At 45.5% G+C, this 26,600-nt stretch overlaps 1 protein-coding gene across 2 annotated transcripts in view; it reads left to right on the top strand.

Moving 5' to 3' along the window:
• Positions 1 to 26,600, top strand: part of TGFA (transforming growth factor alpha) — a 110,703-nt gene that overhangs the window by 70,208 nt on the left and 13,895 nt on the right. Inside the window, exon 3 of one of the 2 annotated variants that reach the window (XM_030310784.2) lies at positions 18,207 to 18,327. In XM_030310784.2, coding sequence (XP_030166644.1) covers positions 18,207 to 18,327 — 121 coding nt within the window. The remainder of the gene's footprint in view (positions 1 to 18,206; positions 18,328 to 26,600) is intronic. The other variant, XM_030310785.1, reaches the window with a different exon arrangement.

Here is a 26,600-nt window from a genome sequence, read left to right as displayed (position 1 = left end):
ACCTAATGCTATAAATCCATTTATTTTCAAGGGTACAGCTGAATCACACTTCAGTATACTGAGGAAAGTTGTAGCAAATATCATTCCATCCCTGTTGGTAATTTTTAAGAAGCAGTAGCAAATGTGAAAATGGCTCAGACAGTGGAAGAAGGCAAATATGCTCCTGATTTTAAGTAAAAACGCCTGGAGAATTTTTAGACTATAGATGATGGGGCACTTGGGTGGCTCAGTTAGTCAAGCATCAGACTCTTGATGTCAGCTCAGGTCATGCTATCACAGTCTCTGAGATGGAGCCCTGCCTCAGGCTTGCTTGGGATTCTCTCTCCCCCTCTCTCGTTGTCTCCCCCTCACTCATGTGCACCTGTGCACATGCTCTCCAAATAAATAAGTAAATAAATAAATAAATAAATAAGCATTTAAAAAAAGAAAGAATACAGATGATAAAATTTAATGGTTCTTGGAAGAAAACGCTAGACAAAATTACTGCAGCAGAGAATGAATACTTGGCCCCCTGAATGGATCCACCAAAACTGAGTTACAGCAGACTGACTTTATTTCTTTTCTAGCATTATAGGACTGATGATGGAAATGCTGCTTCCAAGATAATGCTATCAAGAAAATACAACCTGATTTCAGCAAGGCACATGACAAAATCAAAGTGTTCAGTAGGACAGAATGGAGAAGTGTGAGTTAAAAGGGTGGCTGGTCAGTGAGATGGAACAATGATGGAAACCTCCTTAAATGAATGGGTCCCCAGGCATATCCTTTCTAGGTTCACCTGGGAGCTTTTAGGAAGGGTAGGAAGTTTTTAGCCAGAGTATCCCCAGAAAAATGTTCGTGATGTATTCATATTGACCTGGGAGGGGATGTCTGGGGTGTGCCAGTAATATTTATCTTCCACTCCTGTTGAGATTTTATGAACAAATGGAAAAAAGGCCTATACAGCAAATGGGTCACATTTACAGACGATGCAAAGCCCACAGTGATAGCTGGAGTGTTGGATGACAGAATAAAGACTCAAAGAGTAAAAGTATTTTGCTGGCACGGTACATCAAAGCCAATCAACCAGGTTAAATTGAACAGTGACACACTTAACACTATTTAGGTTAAGAATGATTTAATTAGGAGGAAAGAATGATTTAATTAGGAAGAATATGAGGCCAAGTTTGACAACAGTTTATGTGGAGAAAATCTAGAAGCCTTAATTGACCATGAGCTGATATAACCCAATAGCATTCCAGCACTGCCAGCAAAATTGCTGGAGAATTAAGTTATATTAGTGTAGAAATCAGGTCATGGGAGATGGTATTTCTACTGTACTCTGTTCCCATAGTGCAGAGCTTTAGAGTATGGGCTCTGGGGTCACACTGCCTGTTTTTAGATTTCCTCTCAGCCTCTTCTAGCTCCATGACCTTGGGCAAGGCCCTAAACTTCTCTAAACCTGTATTCCTCATCTGTAAAATGGGTAGAATAACAGAGCTATGATGTCATAGGTTTTTCTAAGAATTAATCTAGATAAAGGGCGCCTGGGTAGCTCTGTTGGTTAAGCGTCTGACTTCAGCTTGGGTCATGATCTCGTAGTCTGTGAGTTTGAGCCCCGCATCGGGCTCTGTGCTGACAGCTCAGAGCCTGGAGCCTGCTTTGGATTCTGTGTCTCCCTCTATCTCTGTCCCTCTCCCACTCACACTCTGTCTCTGTCTCTCTCTCAAAAATAAACATTAAAAAAAAATTTTTAAAGAATTAATCTAGATGGTACATAAAAAACTCTTAGCACAGAGGCCAACCCCTAAAGCATTTAGTCAGTGTTTTTGTTATTGATGTTATTGTTGTCATTGTTACCCTGTAGTGGACTATTTTAAGGTGGACACTAAAAAAAAGTCGGAATCTATCCGGAGGTAAAGTGTTTATGTGTTTGCTTGCTTAAAGAAAATTTATAGGAACTTGGAGGGTATATTTGTCATTTATTGCAGTATAACAAATTACTCCAAAATTTAGCAGCTTAAATTGGTAAACATTCATCACACACAGGCTCTGAGAGTCAGGAATTCGGAAGCAGCTTAGCTGGAAGTTCTGATTCAGGGTCTCTTCTGGAGATTGCTGTCAAGATGTCCACTAGGGCCGCCCTGTCATCTGAAAGCTTGACTGGAAACCAGATAATGGCTCATTCACATAACTTTTGGGAGGAGCCCTCAGTTTCTTGCTACATGGACCTCTCCTTTGGGCGCCCCAGTGATCTCTCAACCAGCTTCCCCCAGAGTGAGCCATGAGAAAGAAGGCAAGTGAGCGAGCATGTGCAAAGAAGAAGTTATAGTGCCTTTTGAGACCTAGCCTCTGAAGTCACTCGCCCTGAGACAGCGTGGGAGGGGACATTACAAGGCCATGGACACCAGGAGGTGAGGATCCCAGGAGCCATCTTGGAGGCTGGCCATTACACGGAGTTGATCACCACAAAGATTCAGATTTGGTGGCTGACTGCACCTTGATGAAAGATTTGTTGTTTAGAAGAAGGACGCTTAATCTGTGTGGCTTCCAAGGACAGAATTCAAACCAACAGGCAGAGATATCTTTAGGGCTTTTCTACTTACATCATTTCACTTTTTTTTATTACGAATTTTTAAAAAATATTTATTTTGAGAGAGAGAGAGAGAGAGAGAGAGAGCAGGGGAGGGGCAGAGAGAGAGAATCCCAAGCAGACTCTGCACGGTCAGTGAAGAGCCCAATGTGGGGCTTGAACTGACGAACCATGAGATCATGACCTGAGCCGAAATCAAGACTGAGACACTTAACTGACCAAACCACTCAGGCGCCCTGTATTATTTCACTTTTGATGGAAAAGAACCATTTTGTTGAAATATAAGGTCTTTGTTCCTGAACCAGTATGCCCTCAAGAAACTATTAGGAGAGAAAATGACCTTGGCGTTTCTGGAATCCTCTAACATTTCTGCTTTTTTTTTTTTTTTCAACGTTTATTTATTTTTGGGACAGAGAGAGACAGAGCATGAACGGGCGAGGGGCAGAGAGAGAGGGAGACACAGAATCGGAAACAGGCTCCAGGCTCTGAGCCATTAGGCCAGAGCCCGACGCGGGGCTCGAACTCACGGACCGCGAGATCATGACCTGGCTGAAGTCGGACGCTTAACCGACTGCGCCACCCAGGCGCCCCAACATTTCTGCTTTTAAGAACAAAGTTCCAACGTGGCCGGTTTATACTTAGCCTGTGGGGTTTAAACCAGGAATTCGCAACTTTCTATGGGGCAAAGCCTTTAGATGACAGAAGGGGCAGAAACCTGGGCACTGGGTTTTTCTCACTGGGAATCTGGCAGACCTTGAAGAGAGGGGTAGGGACGCAGTTCTGAGAGATACTGACCAGGTAAGGCTCAGGCGTCCAGCAGGGGAAATGGGTCTACTCTCTGAGCATGCCGAAGTTCTTGCTGCCACTTTGCTGGGGATTCCCAGCAGTTTTTAAATAGCATCCAGGAGAAACTTTTTAAGTGGTGGAGGTGGTGAGGTACTATTATATTAGTCACCCAGTTTGCACATAAGGTAGGAAATGTCTGCTTCCTGGATAATGCTGGAGAACTTTTATTCCTCCCTTCTCTCATCTGCCCCTGGATGCTCACTGAAGTGAGTGATCAGTGAAATATGAAACTATCCGTACTAGGAGCGCTGAAGGATTTCTGTCACTGAGTGTACAGATGGGACCCATTCGGCCCCAGTGCAGCACCCATTCTTCCAGTTGGAAGACGAGGTGAGGGGATTATCATAAGCAAAATCACATCAAAAGCCCAACCTTGGAAGGCCAGAGCATGGGGAGAAAGGCAGGCCATGTGGCAGTGGGGTTGGGGGAGGTCAGTCTGGATCTTACTGATGCCTCAAGAAAGGACACCAGTGAAGGCCACACCTCATGATGAACCCAGTCAGCTCTCATTCCTGGTATGGCATGGATGCCTGGCAAACAAGAGAAGAAAACAATAAATTCCTTCTTGCCCAAAGAAGAAACTGCTATGTTTGCTTGGTCTCCTGCTTCTACCCAACAGATTCCTCAGATGTTTGAAGCCAGTACATTTAAACTGTCCCTTTTCTGTCTTTATCTGGAGCCAAAATATCGAGCGGGGCACACAGTCTTTGATGGAACCTACTTTAACTCCCCATCATACTCAACAATGTAGATTTTTGTCTGTAGAAATGATGATGAAAGAAATTACTGGCCAGGTGAAAAGATTCATTATATGAGAAGAACATTATTGAAGAATTTCAGCAACTATCTGTACTCCTAAGAGATGGGAGAAGGTGTTGGGTAATCTCAAAATGTGTCTTTAGGAATGAAGTTGACATTACATCTATGAAACCATACCAGAGAGCTGTAAGTAAGAGACATCTGCATACACCTCCATGTTCATTGAAGCATTATTTACAATAGTTAAGACATGGAAACAACCTAAATGTCATCAGTATGAATGGATGATACACACATACACAGAATGGAATATTATTCAGCCACACAACAAAATGAAAATTGCCATTTGCAACAACATGGATGGACCTGGAGGGCATTATGCTAAGTGAAATAAATCAGAGAAAAACAAATGCCATATGATCTCATTTAAATGTGGAATCTAAAAATGGGAAACAACAAGGTCATAGATACAAAGAACAGATTGGTGGTTGCCAGAGGCAGAGATTGTGGAGGATAGGTAAAATGGATAAAGGGGGTCAAAAGGTATAAACTTCCAGTTATAAGATAAGTAAGTCATAGGGATGTAGTTTACAGCATGGCAACTGTAGTTAGTACTGTATTTCACACCTGAAAGTTGCTAAGAGAATAGATCTTTAGAGTGCTCATCTCAAGAAAAGAAACTGTAACTATGTATAGTGATGATGTTAGACTTACTGTAGAGCTCATTTTGCAGTACATACATTTCAAATCATTATGTTGTACACCTGAAACTAATATAACATGTCAGTTATACCTCAATAAAAACTATTCCCTTTACTTAGGCAAATTATACTGTGTATTAAATGCTAAGAACAGGGGTGCCTGGTTGGCTCAGTCGGTTGAGCGTCCGACTTCATGAGTTCAAGCCCTGTGTCGGGCCCTGTGCTGACAGCTCAGAGCCTGGAGCCTGCTTCAGATTCTGTGTCTCCCTCTCTCTCTGCCCCTCCCCTGCTCATGCTCTTTGTCTCTCACAAATAAATAAATGTTAAAAAAAATTTTTTAAATAAAAACTAAGAACAGTTGGTATAGAAATCTGAAATATATTCAGGTTATTGCTTCAAGGAGATAAAAAATATGACAACCAATTTTGAATATTCACAGTGGACCAATGAGCAACGGATTGTATATTACAGTAAATCAAATCAGCAAAATTTAAAAATGACCTGGTAAATATCTCCCAGAACTCAGAAGGACAAAAAACCAAAAATCATGACAAACAAATCTAGAAAATAGAACTAGATGCTGCAACATACACTATAATAATTCCAAAAGAAGAAGAGAAAGCAAACCAGGGTTGACCTAAAGAGATAATTACAGAGAACTTTCTTAAGCTGAAAAAGACTTGTTCTTAATGTTAAAACTATTAGCTTTCAATGTAATTTAACCATTTGCATTACAAAAAAATAAAATGGTAGAAGGCCTATGGAGTCTACAGATTGTGACTCAAGTTGCCATTCATATGCAAAGCCATGAATCTGGAGGGGAACACAGATGTTCTTAGACATATAATGCTTCATTATGTAGACATACCCTCACATGCCTCCCTCCCTGGAAAAAAATATCCCAGGCAGGCTCTGTGCTGTCAGTGTGGAGCCCGATGTGGGGCTCCAACTCACGAACCCTGAGATCATGACCTGAACTGAAACCAAGAGTCAGACGCTTAACCGACCGAGCCACCCAGGTGCCCCATGAACACGTATTACTTTTTAAATAACAAACTATAAAACTCTTTGTGCAGTTGCTATAAAAGTTGTTTACATAGAATACACTACCAGTAAAACTAAAGGATGGATAAAAAGCCCCCAGTGATAATGATGAGATATTATCAAGATATTCTGGGTCAGGTAGTCACATATTTTTTTCCCCAGTATTAATTTAAGATTTTGCAAGATATGGAAATTTACTGAAATTATAGGGCATTCACCTTCTGGCTCCTGAAGACTGAAGTTATAGTAGTTATGGTGCTATCCTGCCTTGGTGATTTTTGTCTAAAGGGCTGTGATGTCCCAGGAAATTGACATCAGCTGTGTCATTTGGGTCCAAACAGCTGGGTGCTGTCTGTTGTTGACTGTGGCAGCCCTGCCTTATATTTTGTTTTGTTCTCAGACTTTGACTTGAAGAAGCAACCTTTGCTCCATCCATACTTTGCACAGGTACAAGTGCTGATCTCATAAACATTCAGAGCAAGGATGGGTCACTCCTGGCCCCCAAAAGACTATTACCACCCTTGTAGAGGTTTGTGAGGGTTGACCTGACCTCTCTATGCTGGAGAACAGACAGGACGTACTTTATGCCGAAGAGCAAGGGTTTCAAAGTGGAGGTTTCCAATCACGGCCAGATTGACTTCACATCAATTGTAAGACATGTTAGTGTTTGGGTGAAGTTCCCAGAAAGGACAATGGGAGAAGGGAGAAAGGGATATGATCTATTGTGAGGATTTCTTCCTCATCAGAAACTCCATAACCAACCCCCCAGACGCTATTCAGACTTCAGGCTTGGCATTAGAGTAACACTCCCTGCTATAACAGATAAGTCCTGAGTGCTGTTTACGTCCTGCTCATGTCAAAGTCTGTGCAGGTGTTCCTAGCCTTGCAGGCTTCTTTCCATGCAGTTAGTCAAGAACCCAGGCTATTTCCATCTAGTGGTTCTTCCCTCCTCCATGCCCTTGGAAGAATTCTCTCCTTCTACCCTCAGCTAGGGAAAGAAAAAGAGAGATCTCACAGAGGTTGTTATGGACCAAACCTGGGAAGGGCACACATCACTTCTGCTCACATCCATTGGCCACAATCTGGTCACATGACCATACCTATCTGCAAGAGAGCTGGGAGATGTAGTCTCCGTGTCCAGCAGGGAAAGGAATGCAAGTTTGGGGAAACTCCTGGGAATCTCCGTACTAGTTATTTTCCTTCTTCTCATTCCCTGCCTTCTTCAATAGAACAGTTTCACTGTTGTTGGCTTTCAACTGAAAAAGCAAAACAAAAAGTGTGAGTATATGGGTTAGAATTGGAGTGGATCACGTCGGCCATATTTTTTCTGGTGTTTGTTTATAGTGGGAGCATTTAAGGTTTCTATGCCTAGAGGCCAAGCCTGAACTCAGCCTTTACTACACATCCTTCATCTGAGCATCGTCTGTCTTCTCTAAATGTTTATTTTGTGTCTCCTTCTTCCTTATCCCCTTTTAATGATAAAACGTGAGACAGTAACATGTTTTATGCAGATCCAAATCTAGATTCCTTAAGGCCAGTTTCCTAGAGAGTTGCAGTCCTTTGAGCAAAACAATAAAAAATTTTTTTAATTTTAATTATCTTTATAGTGTTGTATATAAGGTTTTGTTTTGCTTTGTAAGTTTATTTTGAGAGGGATCGAGCATGAGTAGGGGAGAGGAGCAGAAGGAGAGGGGGAAAGAGAGAATCCCAAGCAGGCTCCATGCTCAGCACAAAACCTGACACGGGGCTCAATCCCATGACCGTGAGATCATGACCTGAGTTCAGGTCAAGAGTCCAGCGCTTAACCAACTGAGCCACCCAGACACCCCAAGGTTTTAATTTTAAATAATGTTTATTTTCAAACTCAAATGTTTATAAAATTTGGAAAATTATAAAAGAGAAAATGCCCATAAATCCCACCACTCCCTTAAAATCTAGGCATCTTCCCTCTGGAATATAATCTTGATCAGAGGGCTTTTTATCTAAGAGCAACCGAATATCATCGCTGTAACACCAGGATGAAAAAAGAAGAGTCACATTTTTGTCACGGGACAAATTCCCAGCCACTAATTCACATCTGTGTTTTTAAGGCTCTTGAGCTTTGCCTTAAATTTACCTCTGGATGCCTCAATTTCCTCACTTAAAATGAAGAGTATTCTTCGTCCACCCAGACTACATCTACAGACCGTAAATGAAAAAGGCATCTGTCAAAAGTTCTGAGGGAATAGAATGTTCTAGAAAAATAATCATCCCAGTAATACTTCTATGTATTCAGTGTGGAGGGTTTGAAGGGATTATGGTTCAAAGACTCAACAAGAGGAAGCATTTTTTCCTAAGGGTGGATTGAGGATTTCCTGCCAGCCACTTTGCCTAACAATTTTGATATTAATAAAGAGGAGAACAGAGACACACAGAGACTGTAAAGCCAGGTAGCCCTGGGCTCCAACGGGGCTGTTCCTTCAACAAAGCCAAAACAGAAATCCCCATCCAGCAGGACTCGGCTCTAGTTCCCAGAGCCATTCACGTTGTGGTTCAAGCTGGCCGATGAGAGCCAAACATAGATATCCTTGTTTGCTTTGTAAATGGAAATTTGAAATGAAGTTTCAGATGCTGGTTGACACCCAAGAGGATGTAATTAGAATAAGGGGCTTTCTGGTTTGCAGATATGAAAGATATGATCTATCTCTCTGAAATCAAATTATTAAGTAGCAAGAGAGATGAGAGGTTTGGCTTTCAGTCTTCAAAGCAAAATCATGACCTGCAATTTTCTTAATTGATTTTTTGCTGAAAATTACTAAGGCCAAGGTAGGGAGAGAAGGAGCAACCTACGGGCTGGAGAAACAGGATGATGAAGAGGAAGAGGAACTCAGTGGGAGGGGTAATCTTCTGTGTCAGGTGTATCCCCCTTCTATTTCCATCTCATTTTAATCTATAATGGGTCTAGATTGCAGTCGGGGGACAATTTGGGGCATCTCACACATGCGTCTCCCTTCCTCGTGCCCTTTAGGGGAGGAAGAAGTGTTACTGGGGGCATCTGGGTGCAAGTCAGAGGCCATGTTGAAATATGCATGCTGGGCATAATTAGAGGAGTATACAAACTCTGGATCTAGCCTGTACTTCACATGACTACGCTGAGATTGTGTTTTTGATTCCTAAAGCCTCTTTGCTAATTAAAGCCATTTCGCCGGGGAACTTTTAGCTCTTTACTTCTAAAATGGTCCTGAGGATTTCATGTCTCATGGTAATTCCTGATTTGTTTATTCATCAAATAGAAGAGTTGTCTTAACTACAGAAGGTGCCCTTAAGGATTTCTTAACCTCAATTTATTCATATTCTCTCTCTCTCTCTCTCTCTCTCTCTCTCTCTCTCTCTCTCTCTCTCATACACACACACCCTCTGAAGTGACAGTGTGGTATATTACAGCAAGAGCTTTAGAGACAGCCGCCCATGAGTTCTGGTTTCAGCTCTGCCATTTGCTAACTTAACATCATTGAACAAGCTTTACCTCCTTCATCTTCATTTTCCTCATCGATAAAATGGGACTTGTGAGGATTAAATGGAATTCTCTATATACAATGTTAGGCATAGTGCTTGCAGTTATAGACAATTTATTAGTAGTAGCTAGTATTAATAATAAGTCATCATTAGCACCATCATAATCCAACCTCAGAAAATCCACACGGAGTTAAAAACTCTAAGCCCAGGTACTTTAGGTGGGATATGAACCTAGCAAAGTATTCTGTGTTCATGTTGTCTTTTCTCTTTGTGTTGGACTAGGAAAAGGTGATACAGGTTCTGCCTTCTATAGAAGCACAAACAGGACGAACCTCACTGGGGTCAAATACCACCTGTGACTTTTCTCAGAATGTATATGCTTTCCCCTCTCTCTCTCTCTCTCTCTCTCTCTCTCTCTCTCTCTCTCCCTCTCTCTCCCTCCCTCCCTCCCTCCCTCCCTCTCTCCCTCTCCCTCCCTCCCTCCCTCCCTCCCTCCCTCCCTCCCTGTCTCTCTCTCTCTCTCTCTCTCACACACACACACACACACACGTGTTTTGTGTTACTGAAAACCAGTATCTTTGTGGGAATGTAGAAAATATGTCCTCTACTTCTTTACTGATACCCTTCTGTGAATTCAGTTCCATCACATCTGATGCCCCCCTTGGATTTTACCCAAAGAGAGAAATGATCACAGAGGGAATTGAATTAGCTCAAATGTTCCCTTAGGGTCCCCCCCCCCCCAGCATCTTGTTTAAAGCTGCAAAAGCAATTCAAGAGTCCGTTGTAACTCTGCTCTGAGCCAGAAGGCTCCCAGTCTTTTCGGCATGAGCACCACCTAGCCCAGAGGTTGGGGCTGTGGTGGGGGTGTACTTTGTGAGGGGGCTGAGTACCATCCTGTGAATCAGCCCCCACCCTACTGCCAGCTGTTCCTCGGTTAACCATAGTCTGTGGACGTATAGAAATCTCTTTTGCATCTGTGTTTCTCAGCCACTGCTCTCTTGTGGGAATAATAAGTTCCATATGTGTAGTTTCCCACTCTTCCCCAAAATAAAGTAATGCTTCTTCTTGTTTCTCCTAAAAGTGCCCCTTTCTGATTACCAGAAGCTGCCTAACAAGTGTTCTCCTTCCTCACTGCCACATGATTTGTAGACTTAGATTGTGTGCCTTCCCAGCATTCTTCCTGGACCTGAATAGTGTCTAATTTTCTGCAGCTCTGCATTCTCTTAACATCAGAAAGAACAGAGATAAAATTACAATTCTAGTACCTTCTAGCACTTTCTAGCTATATGTCCATGGGCAAGGTTATCTAAACCTTGAGGCTAGTAATGCTTACACCATAGGGTGGTTGGAGCTTTAAAGAGATGATGCTGTGTCTATTCCGTTGAGTGGGGTGGAGGGGTGGGTAGGGTCTAAAGCCGGTTTAAGAAAGCCAAGTAGGGTTAAAATGAGCCAGTTTGGGAAATGATTACTGAAGAATCAGTAAATCTGTGTTCAGGGATCGTGTTACAGGAAAAATCTGTATCTTTTAGATATAGGAGTTACTTTCAGGAAGTTGAGAGTCTTGGGGAGGGGGATGGTAATGGCAAAAATGGCACTGCCTTCCATCCCCCACCCCTTCCCCCCACACACACCTCATCAAGTGGAGTGGGGGGAGGAACCTCAGCACTACTTACCGGTGACTTTTTTCTTTTGTTGCTTAATTAAAATGAATGTCCCTTCTCTCTTAAGTGACGGTCCTCTGAAGCCAAACTGTCTTCCAGTTGCTTTACATCTGTTTTTAAGGTATTCACTGCCTTGGTTTTAATAGTGAATGAGCTGGATGATTATATTTATCTCATCCTACACACACATCCCCAAAACAGCAAAACTGATCCCCTCACCGGTCAGTAGTGCTGGAGAGTAAGATGTGTTCTACTCCCGTGAGCGTGACTAGGATTTCTTTTCTGCGCTCTCCTGATTTCCACTGCTGGTCTGAAAGCTGCCCCCTTGTTCTGCCCACTCACAGGGCCTGAGGAAATGTCCGTACTGATTCTCTTTCTTAGCGGGCATTCCTCTCTGTGGTAAAGGTCAGCAGCGTTGCCACACTTGAGACTGACCGTGCTTTCCCTTATAAATCTTCTCAGAGTTGTTATTCTCACCCCTCAAACACCCAGGAGCCAGAGTTTCTCCTCACCAGTCTGTACCTGGAGAGGCACCTGGGTTCTATACCACTGATTTCTCTCAGCCCTGGCTTAGCACTCCTGCCACCCTGCACGTAAGCCTCTGCACCAGCCTTTCCTTCCCACGCACGCTGACTCTGTAGGGTCATTCATTGCTTCATGTGAGCTTGGAATGTCATTCCTGTAAAATGGGCCTGATGGTGGCCTGAAGCAAGCCTCCCCCGTCCGAGAACTGAGCCTAGAACCGTGTGTGACTCTCGCCTGGCACCTGGGAGCGTCAGACTGCAGGTCTCACGTGCATACACTCCCCCAGCTTCACCAGGGGCTGCTTGCCGACTCCCATCTTCATTAAATTAATCTCCTGCCTTTTCTCCTAGACATTCCAGAAGCATTAGTTGGTTTTGCCATTGTAGTGTCTGAAGAGAAAATATTTAGTCCCAGGTCAAAAACCTTGGCTGCAAGTTCCTACTAAAAAGCCAGGCGTCGTTATTAAATTGTCACAAAGTTAGCCGTGATATTCGAGGAAGTGATGAAATGGCTATAAATGATGTAAGCTTTGCAGAGGGCAAGTGTGTCCGCAACTTCTGACATCTGGAGGAGAGAGTGAGGAGCGGCCGCTTCGGCCGGCTCCCCCTGGCCAGCCCAGAAAGCCCAGTTAGGACTGCTTTGAAAGGGGGGTGATTGTACTTGGTGATGCGGATGCTGCTCTTCGGGGAACCGTCCAGATGGCTACCACCCCCGCCCTTCTGAGCCGGGGAGACCCCTCCTGTGAACTGAATCCCTGGTTTCCATGCCCCTCGATTGCTCTTCCAGACCCTCTTCCCGTGAGTGGAGCTGGGCTCCAGGCCCTATTAGCGGGCCTGTGGTCTCTGGGCAAAGCTATCACAGCTTCCCTGGAGAACAGTGGTGTCTGCAAGATGTCCATTTGCTTAACAGGTCGGAGAGGCCTCTCGTAAATTTCAGAGCAACAGGAACCCAGCAGCTTTGAAATTCCAGCTATGGATGGGCTCAGTATGAGGTCTGTTCTGAAAACTGGAGCATTTGGTTTTCCGATCAGCCCTGAGTACTAATCAGACTCGGGGCCTGGAGGCAAACACAGGGTCCAGAGCCCTGGGGAGTGCAGCCAGCTGGGTCTCCCCTCTGCCTGGACTTCCGGGGGGCCCTCCTTGGAGTTGCTTGTCAGCCTTCACTGCCTTCCTTTCTTTAATTTTTTTTTTTTTTTCAAATTTTATTTATTTTTGGGACAGAGAGAGACAGAGCATGAACGGGGGAGGGGCAGAGAGAGAGGGAGACACAGAATCGGAAACAGGCTCCAGGCTCTGAGCCATCAGCCCAGAGCCCGACGCGGGGCTCGAACTCACGGACCGCGAGATCGTGACCTGGCTGAAGTCGGACGCTTAACCGACTGCGCCACCCAGGCGCCCCTGCCTTCCTTTCTTAAGTGGGAGGTTTTCTACATTTTAAGTATCTAGGCCTTTCCTTCCTTCTCTTGATATTTCTTTGAGTTTTCAGAAAGAAGAGAAAGAAAAATTAAGAGGGTACGGTGCCAGAGAGTGGAGGAAGGTAGAGAAAGGAGGAGGGGAGAGAGAAAGATGAGGAAGGGAAAAAGAGAGACTCATTCTCTGGGATGATGCTGGGAATTTGGAGGTTTCCTAGTAAAGCTCATTTTTACTTAAATTACTGAGCAAATCCTCCACCTATTACTGCCTACCCTGCCTAGTTTGGAGAGGTGATCTATGAACACCACCTGGCACACAGTGCACAGTCAGAAAGTGGTAAGCCCTCTTCTCCCCTCCCCAACCTCCACAGACTCCCTTTCCTCCTGAACCTTGGGGAAGCTTTGAACATCAACAGGAACAGTCTTGTCTGTCTGGGCTGACCGTGCTGCAGTATTGGGGTTTTCCCCGCCGATTCTGGCGGTATCTGAGGCAATCATCTTTAGAAGCCCTGGAACATGGCCTCGGTGGCCAGTCAAGTATCCGACTTCAGCTCCCGTCATGATCTCGCGGTTTGTGAGCTCGAGCCCCGCGTCAGGCACAGAACCTGCTTCAGATTCTATGTCTCCCTCTCTCTCTCCCTGCCCCTCCCCTGCACTCACTCTGTCTCTGTCTCTCTCTCTCTCAAAAGTTAATAAACATTAAAAAAATAAATAAAAAATCTTTCGAAGCCCCGGAACAAGAACAGTCACTGCCCCTCACTGTGGCTTCACACTTTGCATGTGTCTTTTAGGCACATGAGCCCCGGAGGCCCATACATCACCCCTAGGGCCAGACGTGCCCAGTGCCTGCCTCCATTCTGTGGCTGGCTCGCACCAAGATGGCTCCGTGAAAGCTCAGGGCTACAGTGTGGCTCACCCTTGGGGACCATTGTTTGATTCTCTTCTCAAGTGCAGGTCACGTCCCCCAAAGCTGCCAAGAGTACACTAGAAACAGGACCTGCCCTACGCATTACACACATTGAACTTCTTGGGGTCAGGGACCAGGACTTCACCCTGTGCACATTCTTGGACTAAATGCTCACTTTTAAGATGTTTGTGATTATATCAAGGGGAAAAAATGCAAGTAACAGAAGGAAACCGTAATTTTACATGAGTGCACATGTGCACTGTGTACTGACGTAGTTCTCTCTCTAAGTGGTGGATAAAAATGGGTTTTATTCTCTAAGGTGCTTTTGTTTAATTTTATGTTGGCATTTACAAAAGGGTTTCTACAGTGATGTATCGCTTTTATGATCAGGAAAAAGGTTTTAAAAATAAACATTGTTTGGGCCGCCCGGGTGGCTCAGTCGGTTAAGCGTCTGACTTCGAATCAGGTCACGATCTTGCGGTTTACGAGTTTGAACCCGCGTCGGGCTCTACAAACATTTTTTCAAAAATAAATAAACAAACAAATAAACATCATTTTAATGATCTGGCATTGTTTAGTTGACTGGCATCGAGCTCCCTTGGCACCTCACTGCCTTGGGCCAAGTCAGGAAGGTGGGATTATGGAAGGCCAGGGCCCGGGTTCTACATCAGACTCCTATCCTCATCCTGGTCTCTGACCGCAGACAGCAAAACCAGTGTGCGTTAGCTGCCATCCCCATGACGGTGGCAGGGAGCTTCCTCATTGCCTGGGCTTTGGCTTCTTAGTGAGCTGGGTGACCCAGGGAGGGTTTACACTGGCGGATGCCTCTGCGTGGACTCCAGGAAATCCAGGAGAATATTGTCCACGGTAACACATAAAATCCTCTTCAAAAGGGGGCGTCTGGGTGGCTCAGTCAGTTGAGCGTCCAACTTCAGCTCAGGTCATGATCTCACGGTCTGTGGGTTCGAGCCCCGCATCGGTCTCTGTGCTGACAGCTCAGAGCCTGCTTCCGATCCTGTGTCTCCCTCTCCCTCTGCCCCTCCCCCGCTCTCACTTTGTCTCACTCTGTCTCTCAAAAATAAATAAATGTAAAAAAAAAAATTTTTTTTTTTAAATCCTCTTCAAAGGCAGCCACAAAGAAAAGTTGTTCTGTGACCATAGACTCGGGCAAAGCTGAGCCTGTCCTGCATGTGCAAAAACAAGTGCATTTACATCTACTGGCCCATGTGCACCCTTGCATAGACTGTGCTAGGAGATATAGGGCTCCATTTGCCACTCAGCTTCAGCACATACATGTGTCCTAATGTGTGTCATGTACTAACCAGATACAAACTTCTTTGCTCTTTTCCACCCCATCTTATTTTTCTTTGTCCTCATCTCTCCTTCCCTTTCACACTGCCTGTCTCAGTGTCCCTCAGTTCCTCTCTTTCCCCCCTCTCCTCCCCTTCTCTGCCTCTGTCTGTCTCTCTCACACACACACGTCTTTCCCATTTTCATTCCCTTTTTATGGTATCTATTTTTATAAAGATTCCTTGAGTCATTTATGAGATGAGGCAAAATATCCATAAATACAGGCTGAATGAGATCATGGCATTGGGTCTCCTCCTTACCAATCAGTTTTGGAGAGTAGTTCTCCCAAAGACAGATCCAGAGTTCTTCTGGTAGTTTGTATCTATTGACCTGACACTTTGCTACAAAGACTGTTAGCAGATCTCGAGTTTTAGTGTCATTTATATTTTGAAGAGCTGACAGATGACCAGCTCCAAAAAGGGTCCCTTTCAAGACCCCGATGTATCATGTGTGATACGAGCCTGTGTCTCAGCCTGTGCCTAGCAGAATCACCTGAAGGGCACAGGTCCTCTGTATCAATTCTATCCCAGTAAACCTGACTTTTGAAAAAAAATCACCCAGAGAGCTTGTCACACAGATTCCTGGGCACCATCCCCAGGACCCTAATTCAGTATGTCTAGGGTATGGACTGTGAACTTGGCTTTCTGACGAACTCCAGGGGATGTAAAGCTGCTGGTCCACAGACCACGTATGAAGAGCCCAACTCTGAGCCCTGACGGGGGACTCCCACTAGCCACTTGGAGGTAGTCTTCTAAATGGCCTTTTGTGGAGCTTATCAAAAGCCTTTTTCAGGGTCTACATCAAATTAGATTCACTAGCCCTTCATCGTTCTGTATTTGCTCCTCGACAAGTTTGATAAACACAGAGAAGCCAGTTATGAGAACCGCAGCAGATCTTTCCAGCCTCAACATCCCAGTGTCCGCTGTCAGCCAGTGACCAAGCCCGTTCATCAACTACCCAGGCCTGGGACTCATAGGTAACTGTAACCAGCAGAGGCACTTGGAGCACATGTCCTGGAGGCGGCTGCTAAACAGGGACAGCAAGACTGGCCAGCAGCTCTGGGTCGACATCTCCACCTGGCTTTGGGCATCTCTGCCTGTCCTCACACGTGAAAGTATGTAAGGACGCTTGGACTTTTAGTTACACTACGCTGGATTTATGGCAGCAGGGAGAGATTATATACAGTAATGGTCTTACCGCATATGGAGGTTCTTTAGCATCTTGGGACTATCAGTGATCGTGACAGAAGAGCAGCAGCTGAATGATATGTACCAGACGATTGGTTGAGTACAGTACTGAACAACTTTTGCCTAGTTCAGCCCTCAGAGCCACCCAGGAAGCAGATGGACTCCCCATGGCAGAAGCAGGCTAAAAAAGCTCAAGTAGTCCTTCATCCAGGTGGCAGGGGCAGGATTCGAACCCCTCTCTGCTTAAGCCCATGTTCATAGCCACTAAGCATTCTCTCACCTTCTGCATCAAGGAATCTTGAATTTTCACCCTCTGCTTTTTCTACTGGAATTATGAGATTTCCAAATATTATACTTCTAGAAGCAATTCCTGGAGAGATAGGAATGTGGTTTTAATATTTAGTGGTAGTCTAAAACCCCACAATAAGAAGTGGACTGCCTTTTCTCAAAGAGCAAGAGTTCTAAGAACACATTTTTGCCAAATAAATAAATAAATAAGTGGGAAGGGCACCTGGGTGGCTCAGTCAGTTAAGTGTCTGACTCTTGACTTTGGCTCAGGTCACGATCTTGTGGTTTGTGAGATTGAGTCCTGCATCAGGGTCTGTGCTGAGTGTAGAGCCTGCTTGAGATTCTCTCTCTCCCTCCCTCTCTCTCTGCCCCTCCCCTGCTCACCCACACACTCTCTCTCTCTCAAAAAAATATATACATAAGTGAGGAAGACTCACTCCCCAAAACACAAACATAAGAGGACCTTTTGAAAGAAGCAGTGGCAACTGCATCTGTCATGCCATTGTAAACTAGCTACCTACTGTGTCTCGAGTGTTATTTGGACAAAACAGGGCTATTGGAGTCTAATAAAGTAAGCCATAGTGAGGCCCTTAGGGTGGTCAGTGGCTGGCTGTTTTTATTCCTATCTGAAAGCCAAGGAAGGAAAACCCTGAGAGGTTTGGTGACACCCCAAGCTGTTATGAGTTACAGGTGCGAGAGCTGCAACTGGGACCCATCCCTGCCCCCCACTCCACTGCCTTTCCCGCCCACTCCCAGCTTTTCCAGTACTGTCTGTGCTGCTCCCAGATGGACTTCTGGGCTTTAAGTCCTCTTCGTGGCAGCATCACTCCCAATCACCCTGCCCCAGAGAAGCTCTTGCTACCATTTTTTATGTACAGCTTTCCCGGACTTCTTTGGATCTAAATTTCTGTTTATTTAAGTAGAATCCTAGACAGACCACATTGGAAATGTACCTAATTTCACTTACAATAATATGTCATGAACATCTTTTTGTATCATGAACCGTTCTTCCTCAGCATTAATTTAATGGTTATTTAGAACTCCTCTGTAACTACGTTCTGGTTTCTTGTCTTTAAAACAGAGTTTTATGAAGCCTATCTTAAGAGAATGATCACGGTCACTTTACAAAAGTAAAATTAGGTCACGCAGGTAATAGGTTTTAAACGCGCTGGTAGCTAAAACTGCTCTGGTATCTCTGAATAGCACTGAATCTTTTGGAGAGATTGTTTTGTTTTCTACGAAGATAAGTAAATAATAAAGCCCCTCTGGAAAGCACGTGACACAGATGTCTCTGGTCCTGGACTGGTTGTTAGAAAGTGAAGGAGAGCTGACCAGGAGATGCTGGTAGGGACCAGAAATCCCAGCCATCAGGGTTCCTCTGCAACTTGATCCGTGAGGTAGGGACCTGTGGGTGTGTCTGGCTAATCCGGATCTGAGCCAAATGTCTTTTCTTTCCCCAGCAGACCCGCCTGTGGCCGCAGCTGTGGTGTCCCATTTTAATGACTGCCCAGATTCCCACAGTCAGTTCTGCTTCCATGGAACCTGCAGATTTTTGGTGCAGGAAGACAAGCCAGCATGTGTGTAAGTGTTCCCTGGTATCCTGGGGTCCTGGGGCTGGAGGCGTCCCAGCAACCAATTAAAGGGACATTGACTTCCATAAGGCATGCCTGAGACCTCTGAGGCTGGGCATGTTGGAGGATCAGAAAACAGGCTGAAGGACACCTGCTTCAAACCCAGCTGGCTGGTGCGCCTGGGTGGTTCAGCGGGTTCAGCGGGTTAAGCGTCCGACTCTTGCTTTCAGCTCAGGTCATGATCTCAGGGTTTGTGGGATCGAGCCCCGAGTTGGGCTCTGCGCTGACAGTGTGGAGCCTGCTTGGGATTCTCTCTCTCCCTCGTCCTATCTCTCTCTGCCCCTCCCCCCCTCAATAAATAAACAAACATTTTTTAAAAATAATAAAACAGGTTAAACATTCAGGTTCCAGGGCCCTCGCCCAAGCCACTGAGGCATAACCGCTAGGGGTTGGAGCCTGGAAATCTGCATTTTCAACAAGCACCTCAGGTCACTCTTGGGTTCAGCAAAATCTGAAAATTCCTGGATTCAGGTTTAATTCACCAGTTAGAATTTGTGGAGGGCAAGGCACTGGATTGGATCCCACCGAGTAGCAAGTCTCCAAAAAGAGGTCTTTGCCCTCCAGCGTCTTTACAGCACAGCTAATAAAATAAGCTGGAAGTGCCTGCAAACGGTTAGTGTACTTAAGTGGTAACAGAACAAAGAACAGCTTGGAAATAAAGATGCCTGCCAGGGCACGGTGGTTTCCACACCAGGGAGAGCATGAGCCCCCTGGGGCTTCTGAAAGTATGGCTGAGCCCCACCCCAACCCACTGAATCGTAATCTCTAGGAATGGGACCCGGGAGTCACGTTAGTTAAGAGCCACCAGGGATCGCCGTGGTCAGCCAGGCTGGACAGAAAGGCACTTTGGGAGAAACTCCCCGGAGCAGGTGTTAGGGTTTGCCTAGTGGGGAGAGCAGAGAGGTTATTCCAGACCCGGAGTGTTGAAGGACCTGCTGTTATAGGCTACCTTTTGTGGCTACAGCAGGAGGAGACAAGACTGGAGACAAATTGGAGGCCAGAGCCTATTGGAAGTGAGCCTTCCTTCTCTAGGCAGTGGGAGCCATGTTGGTTTTAAAAAGGGATGTTTTAAGACAATCTGTGCAGGGGCGCCTGGGTGGCTTGGTCGGTTAAGCGTCCGACTTCGGCTCAGGTCATGATCTCACGGTCCGTGAGTTCGAGCCCTGTGTCGGGCTCTGTGCTGACAGCTCCGAGCCTGGAGCCTGTTTCAGATTCTGTGTCTCCCTCTCTCTCTGCCCCTCCCCTGTTCATGCTCTGTCTCTCTCTGTCTCAAAAATAAATAAATAAAAACGTTAAAAAAATAAAAATAAAAATCTGTGCATAGTAGAATACTATTAGGTGGCCCCCTACTCACCCTTGGCACTATTGACTTTGGGGCTGGATAAGTCTTTGCTGTTGGAGTTCTCCTGTTAGCATCCCTGGCCTCTACCCACTAGGTGCCAGTAGCACTGCCATCTCACAGTCTCCAGATTGCCACATGTCCCCTAGGAGATGGGAGGGAACCTCCACCCCCATTAAAAACCACCCATCTATGGGGCACCTGGGTGGCGCAGTCGGTTAAGCGTCCAACTTCAGCCAGGTCACGATCTCGCGGTCCGTGAGTTCGAGCCCCGCGTCAGGCTCTGGGCTGATGGCCCAGAGCCTGGAGCCTGTTTCTGATTCTGTGTCTCCCTCTCTCTCTGCCCCTCCCCCGTTCATGCTCTGTCTCTCTCTGTCCCCCCAAAAAATAAATAAACGTTGGAAAAAAAAAATGTAAAAAAACCACCCATCTATATGAAGTTGCCATTTTTATAGGTCACAAATGCTGGAAAGGCAGCAATTCCATTTGGTTCAACTTAATAGCACCAGTAAGTAATAGTAAATGTGAACAAAAGCTGGCATTTATTGAGCTTTTGCTTCATGCCAGACTTCCAGGCATTCGCCATATGTTAACTCATGTAATCCCCATAATGAACCCACAGAGAGGTTGTGCCCAGGTCGCATAGCAGAGCTCACGTTCAGACTCAGATAATCTGGCTCCTGAAGCTGAGTTCTTAACTATGATGCTAAGGGTATCTGATGCTTTAGCCCAGGAGAGATTGTGGGTCCAGAGAGCTGCCACAGTAAAGTGGTGGGCTGGACGTTCCTCTTCCTGAGATGCAGCTGTATGAACATGGACAGGCCCCTCAGGTGGCTCTGAGCCTCACCTGGAGAAGCATGCCAGCCACCTTCCTCCAGACAGGACTGTGGGAGGCCCCCAGGTCTTGTCCCCAGAGCTTGAGCCCTCCCTACCCTGTAAACGCAAAGCACAGTGATGATGACAGTCAATCATTATTCATGATCATTTTTATTCAAATACACATAGGGGGCCCTGAGGGACTTTTTGTTAGTAGCCAAGTCGTGGAAAAACACTAGCCCTGAAGGGAAGTTTTACCTCTGGCCCAGACATCAGGAAGCCCCCCAATGCAGCAGGCAGAAGGCATTTGACCCTCCAGCAGTGCCCAGTGCACCCGTCTAGAGGTGGGGAGGATCCTCTTTGAAGAAAGAGGGCAAATCTCTGCCGAGTTCTGACCAAATGTGTGTCAGTTTAGTTTTCCTTCCTCGGGTGCCTTCCCCACCAGATGAGAGGCTGGTATAAACTTTTCGAGAGCGGGCAACCTCAAGCCTGGGTCATCAGAGGAGTCAAAACAACAACCTCATCTGTGGCTGAGACCCCCAGCAGCTGGCGGAAGCCCTCTGAAAGCAGGGGAGGGGCAAGTGCTTTCCTTAGCCTCTTCGGTCTGTGCCCCAAGCCCCGCTCTTGGCTCAGGGAGGTGACTGTCTATCACATTTACACACCATTGCATTTTGATAATCAGGATGACCGGCTGTCCCTCCCCCCATCCACATTATAAATATTTCTATTAATAATCAGCTCTCAATAAAAACTGCAGCTATGTGCCAGGCATGGTTCCCAGCACTCTATATACAGTGACTCATGGAGTCCTCCCAACTCCATCCTCAAGTGGGAATTCTTGTTGTAGAAATGAGAAAACTGAGTCGGCTCACAGGAGCAGTTTTCCCAGAGTCCCAGAGCGAGTTAATGGTAGAGCATGGGATTCAGGCTGATCAATTCCACCTACCAAGCCCATGTTCTCAGCCACTGCCCCAGAGGGCACTCTGTCTCAGCCTTAAAAAGTTCACCTCTGTTACAAAAAAAATAAATAAGTACAAGTTCACCTCTGTTTAAGAAAAGGACAGCAGGTCCAAAATGGAGTCTCTCGTGCTAAGTCCACATCACCAAACCAAAACTTACTACCTAACCTAATTGCAGTTTCAGCCTTCACCAGAAATGTGCTTAGCTAGTCAGGCTGGAATTTCCTGGTGTGCTCGAGTGAGGTAATTCACCTGATAGACCCCTTCTGTCCCCCAAAGAAAGATGAGGTCATCCACTCTTTCCCTGTCCCTGCCCCCTCCTGCTTATACAAGTCTTCCATCTCATACAGCTCCTTGGAGCTCCTTTCTAATTTGATCTTAAAATTTACAAAGTTGGGGGCGCCTGGGTGGCTCAATCGGTTAAGCGTCCAACTTCGGCTCAGATCATGATCTCATGAGTTCATGAGTTCGAGCCCTGTGCCAGGCTCTGTGCTGACAGCTCGGAGCCTGGAGCCTGCTTCAGATTCTGTCTCCCTCTCTCTCTGCCTCTCCCCCACTCACACTCTGTCTCTCAAAAAATAAACATTAAAAAAAATTTTATAAAATGTACTCAATGGAATTTTGTTTTTTAACACCTCAAATCACTAAGCTCTTTTGTTTCCAAGAACGGTGTTGGCATCTTTCCCCAGCATGTGAAGAGAAAGGTCAAGGTCATTCTCAGGTTCTTTGCTCTGACCACAGACTTAAAGTCCTTTCTGTGGGCTGAGTGCAGGATCTCTGGAAACAGCTGGGCCATCCTTGTGGTTTGGAAAAGCTGACCATCTGTGGGGATGCACAGCAATGCAAGCAATTACCACCTCTTTACCTCAGTTTCCCCACTGGATCTTGGCAGTCCAGGGGGTGGTATTCAGCCAACAGATAAGTTTTACATAGTGGTAGGTGATGATCTGCGTTGTTCTTTGGTAGTTTTAGTTAGTTTTCAGGATTTTAAAAGTCAGGTTTCACTCTCTGTACAGATGCCCAGCCCTCTTGAATAGGCAGCATCAGGCCTGAACTCCCAAATGTGCCATGTGGCTGGAACACCGGTGCACCTGCCCCACCATCCCCAGACAGGGCTTGCCCTCTCCGCTTCTCATTTCCACCTCTCTCTCCCCTGTTCCCCAACACTGAAGCAGATGTCAGCCCCTGATCATTCCGCTGCCACTTCTGCTCTCCTCACACCAGCCCGCTTTGCTCACTTCTGCCATGTGAACTTGTAAGCTTGGTGAGGACAGGACCACACCTTATGCCCTTTGTATTTACAGCGCCTAGAAGAATGCGATAATTAATTAATTCCCACTGGACCAGAAACTCTGAGTCCATGCAGAGAAAGCAGAACATTCTGTTCTCACTCTTAGGAACCACCCCAGATTTGGGTCACTGACATTCTGGTCAATTTATTGACATTCTGGTCAATAAAACCAACATACCTTGAGGTAAGGCCACTATCTGTCAAGGCCATATAAAGAAAACCCACAGTGACCCAAGACTAGTCTCAAAAGAGGGAGTGCTTTCTAAAATACTGTCACGCCAAAGCTTTGTTTTTTATAAGAACAACAGTCTTTAGGTTTCCGGAAAACCTAAATAAAATGACACATCACACTACATAAAATATGAGATAAAGAAAAAAAGTTAAAACAAATAACTAGTCAGAAATAGCCAAAGGTAGTGAACAGAATCCTTAAACATTTATGTTTCCGATGAACCCTCAATTTTATTTTGTGTCTTCCTTTAGTTAATTCTCACTAGAACCCAATTACATCAGGAAACGAATGGGAGAAGGATTGCCAAAGATCATAAAGCCATAGAAATGCAGGGTTAGGACTTGCACACCGTTTTTCCCCTGAGGCCAATGCAGCACACTGTTGGTCTGCTGCCTGCAGAAGCCTTCAAACAAAGGAAAACAGTTGAAGGAAGACACCCAGAAAAGTTCCAGTGTCGTCAGCCAGTGGCAACCAGTTAGAAGTTTCTCACCTGTCCAAAATGCTCTTCAGTGATTGAACTCCCTGACTTAACTTTCCCACAGCAAAGTGTGAAAACAAATTGCTGAGCCAAGGAAAACATCTCACATGGCCCTGGCCACAGTACATTCTAGAGCCAAACATCCACAGAGAAGTGAGTGCCATCAGTGTGCCAGCAGGCTGCGATGTGACTAAGGATGTATCTCCCGACCCCGCACCAGCCCCACCAAGGGTTTGGTGCTTGAGTGACTCGACGTAGATCTTGTTTCATCTCAACGGCTGCCAGATGGTGGGGTAGAGGGGTTAAGAAGTTACGACATTTGGGCACCTGGCCGGCTCTGTCCATAGAGCATGTGACTCTTGATCTCAGAGTCATGGATTCAGGCCTCACGTTGGGTGTAGAGCTTACTTTGAACAAGAAAATAGTTATGACATCATTCCATCCATATGTCTGGAGAAAGCGCACGTCCTCATTCTCTCTCTCCCCACACCAGAAGCAGACACTGAGAGTCGCACGCTAGGCAGGATAACGCAGCAGTTAAAGGCATGGATTTGGAGGTCAGACCTGAGTCTCTTACGCAAGTGACTTAAGACATTGCCCCATGCCCTGAGGACTTGCCCCATTAATCCTCAGTCTCTTTGTGTATAAAATGGGGATGTTAATATTTCGCAGGATTGTGGTGAGGACCCAGTGACCATATGTGTGTACAGCTATTGCTGTCCCGGATGAGAGCCTCTAGACACCCAGAGCTATTTAAATTAATTCACTCAATTAAAATGTAGTTTCCAAGGCTCACTAGCCACACTTCAAATACTCAGCACCTGCAGGCCTAGTGGCTACTGTGTTTGCCAGAACAGATATGGACTGTTTCCATCATTGCAGGAGTCCTATCAGATAGCAGTGGAGAACACCCAAGCCTGGTTCCCCGCAGAGCATAAGGGCTCTGTTACCAGGCATTGTTACCGTTGCCACAGCTGGAAGATGCTATAGGGTCCTGCCAAAAGGAGCCATGGAAGGCGGGTAGACCATGGAACCCATGCTGTCCATGAGGCCCTGGGATCAGAGCTGCAGAGAGCGAGCCCTTACCCCATCCAGACCCCTACTCCCCAGCCCTTGAGACAGAGAAGCTATAGGACTTTGCGAATCCACTTCTTAAGAGGCCAACAGTGGGTAAGCAGAACACAGGTGTCTTTGTGCTCAGGTCCCCCAGTCCTACCCCAGCCCTATGGAACTTGTCCATGTTAAAGGCAAGTTAGTGTAAACGTATTTTTAAAAGCATGGTCCTTGGTCCTTAATCACTTTGGTCCTTGGCCCCCATATTGAAGACCATATCTTAGGACCTATGCCAAAAGACTTGGCTAAAAGACAGAGGACTAGCCTTCTGCCAGAGAATACATCATTGTTTATAAAGACAATGTCTCTCAAGAGCATTAAAAATGCTGCCATCCTTTTATTTACATTTTTAGCACTTACACAGCACTTGTGTCAGACACGTCACAATCTTGTGAAGTGCTTATAACAACTCCGTAAGTTTTACTATCCTATTTTAAAGATGCAGAATCAGTGGCACAGAGAGGCTAAGTAATTTGCTGAGGGTCACACAGGCATTCAAGTGGGGGTTGAGATTTGAACCCAGGAAAATTGGGCTCCAAAGTCTGTACCATGTTGTGCCCTCGCGTGGGACCCTATCCTGAGGAAACAATCTCAAATGCAAACAAAGTGTGTACCTTAAGGTAATCACCTGACAGTATTTATGCTATCAAAATTGGAGACTGCCCAAATGGTAAGGGTTTGGTGAAGCAAACTGTGCACGTATATTACTGCACAACATTTTAAATGACTTGCAATTCTCTAATGACAGCAAAATAGTAAGGAGATAGGAGATGAGATACTGACACAAAATTGTAAAACAAACAAAACACAAAAAACCCCAAAACTATGTTTAAAAGTACAGAGAAATAGTTCAAAAAGAAACATGTCAGTTTGCAATTTGGGGAGGTGGGCAACAATGTGAGATTTTACTTTCTGCCTTGTTATTTATGTGCTTTCCAATTTGCTTAGACACATTCCTTTTCTAGTTGGAGAAATTTTTTTAAGAAAAAAATATTTAAGAGCATAACTCTATGTGCATTATTATATTTTTTTGAAAATTGTAAAAGGGCCCTGTGAACCAGGCAAAACAGGAACTTAGGGGGAAAACTTAGCAACTCGTGGGGACCAGAAGGCCTTAAAGCCCTCAGCACAGGAGAAAGAAAGGCGTATCATGGATAATGTCATTCTTCTTGTTCGGACGGAGAGGCCCACAGCCACAATTTGCTCCTGTGAAAAGCACCAAAGCATTCTTGACTTAGTAACCAAAATGAAAAGGCCTTGGGGATCCACCTGGCTGGAGCACATTGCCTTTTTCTCCAGCCACAATGGCTCCTTTTCCAGCTCAGCCAGACTCCTTTTCCCTTCTATGTGGCACTCTTTCTTTCTTGTACACTTCTTTCGTTTGGGTTCTTATTTGGGGGAAATAGCCTGAATGGGATCCCAGAGCCTCATTTCAGAATTATGAAGACAAAACAGCATTCCACAATCTTGAGTTTGGCAAAACCCACTCTAGACAGATGAAATCGGTCAAATGATGTAAGGACATGTTCAGTCTTACACATTTTCCATTCCACCCTTGTGATAAAACGACTCCTATTTTATTCAGATTCCTTTCTTAAACAGGGGGATAGCATCTCCCATTTCTCCTGCGCCTGATAGGAGGGGGCCCATTTTATAGCCACCATCCTGGGGCAATGCCCAGAAGGAGGGAAGGAGAAAGGAGACTTAGAAATAGTAGGTTTCGGGGCGCCTGGGTGGCGCAGTCGGTTAAGCGTCCGACTTCAGCCAGGTCACGATCTCGCAGTCCGGGAGTTCGAGCCCCGCGTCGGGCTCTGGGCTGATGGCTCAGAGCCTGGAGCCTGTTTCCGATTCTGTGTCTCCCTCTCTCTCTGTCTCTCCCCCGTTCATGCTCTGTCTCTCTCTGTCCCAAAAATAAATAAACGTTGGAAAAAAAAAAAAAAAAAAAGAGTAGGTTTTGAGTTGTTGGTTCTTGATTGTGTACTTAAATAGTAGTTC

Source organism: Lynx canadensis, chromosome A3 (genome assembly GCF_007474595.2).
Source record: "Lynx canadensis isolate LIC74 chromosome A3, mLynCan4.pri.v2, whole genome shotgun sequence".
Lineage (NCBI taxonomy): Eukaryota > Metazoa > Chordata > Mammalia > Carnivora > Felidae > Lynx > Lynx canadensis.
The sequence above is the reverse complement of the archived record's forward strand: the minus strand, read 5'-3'. Positions and strand labels throughout refer to the sequence as shown.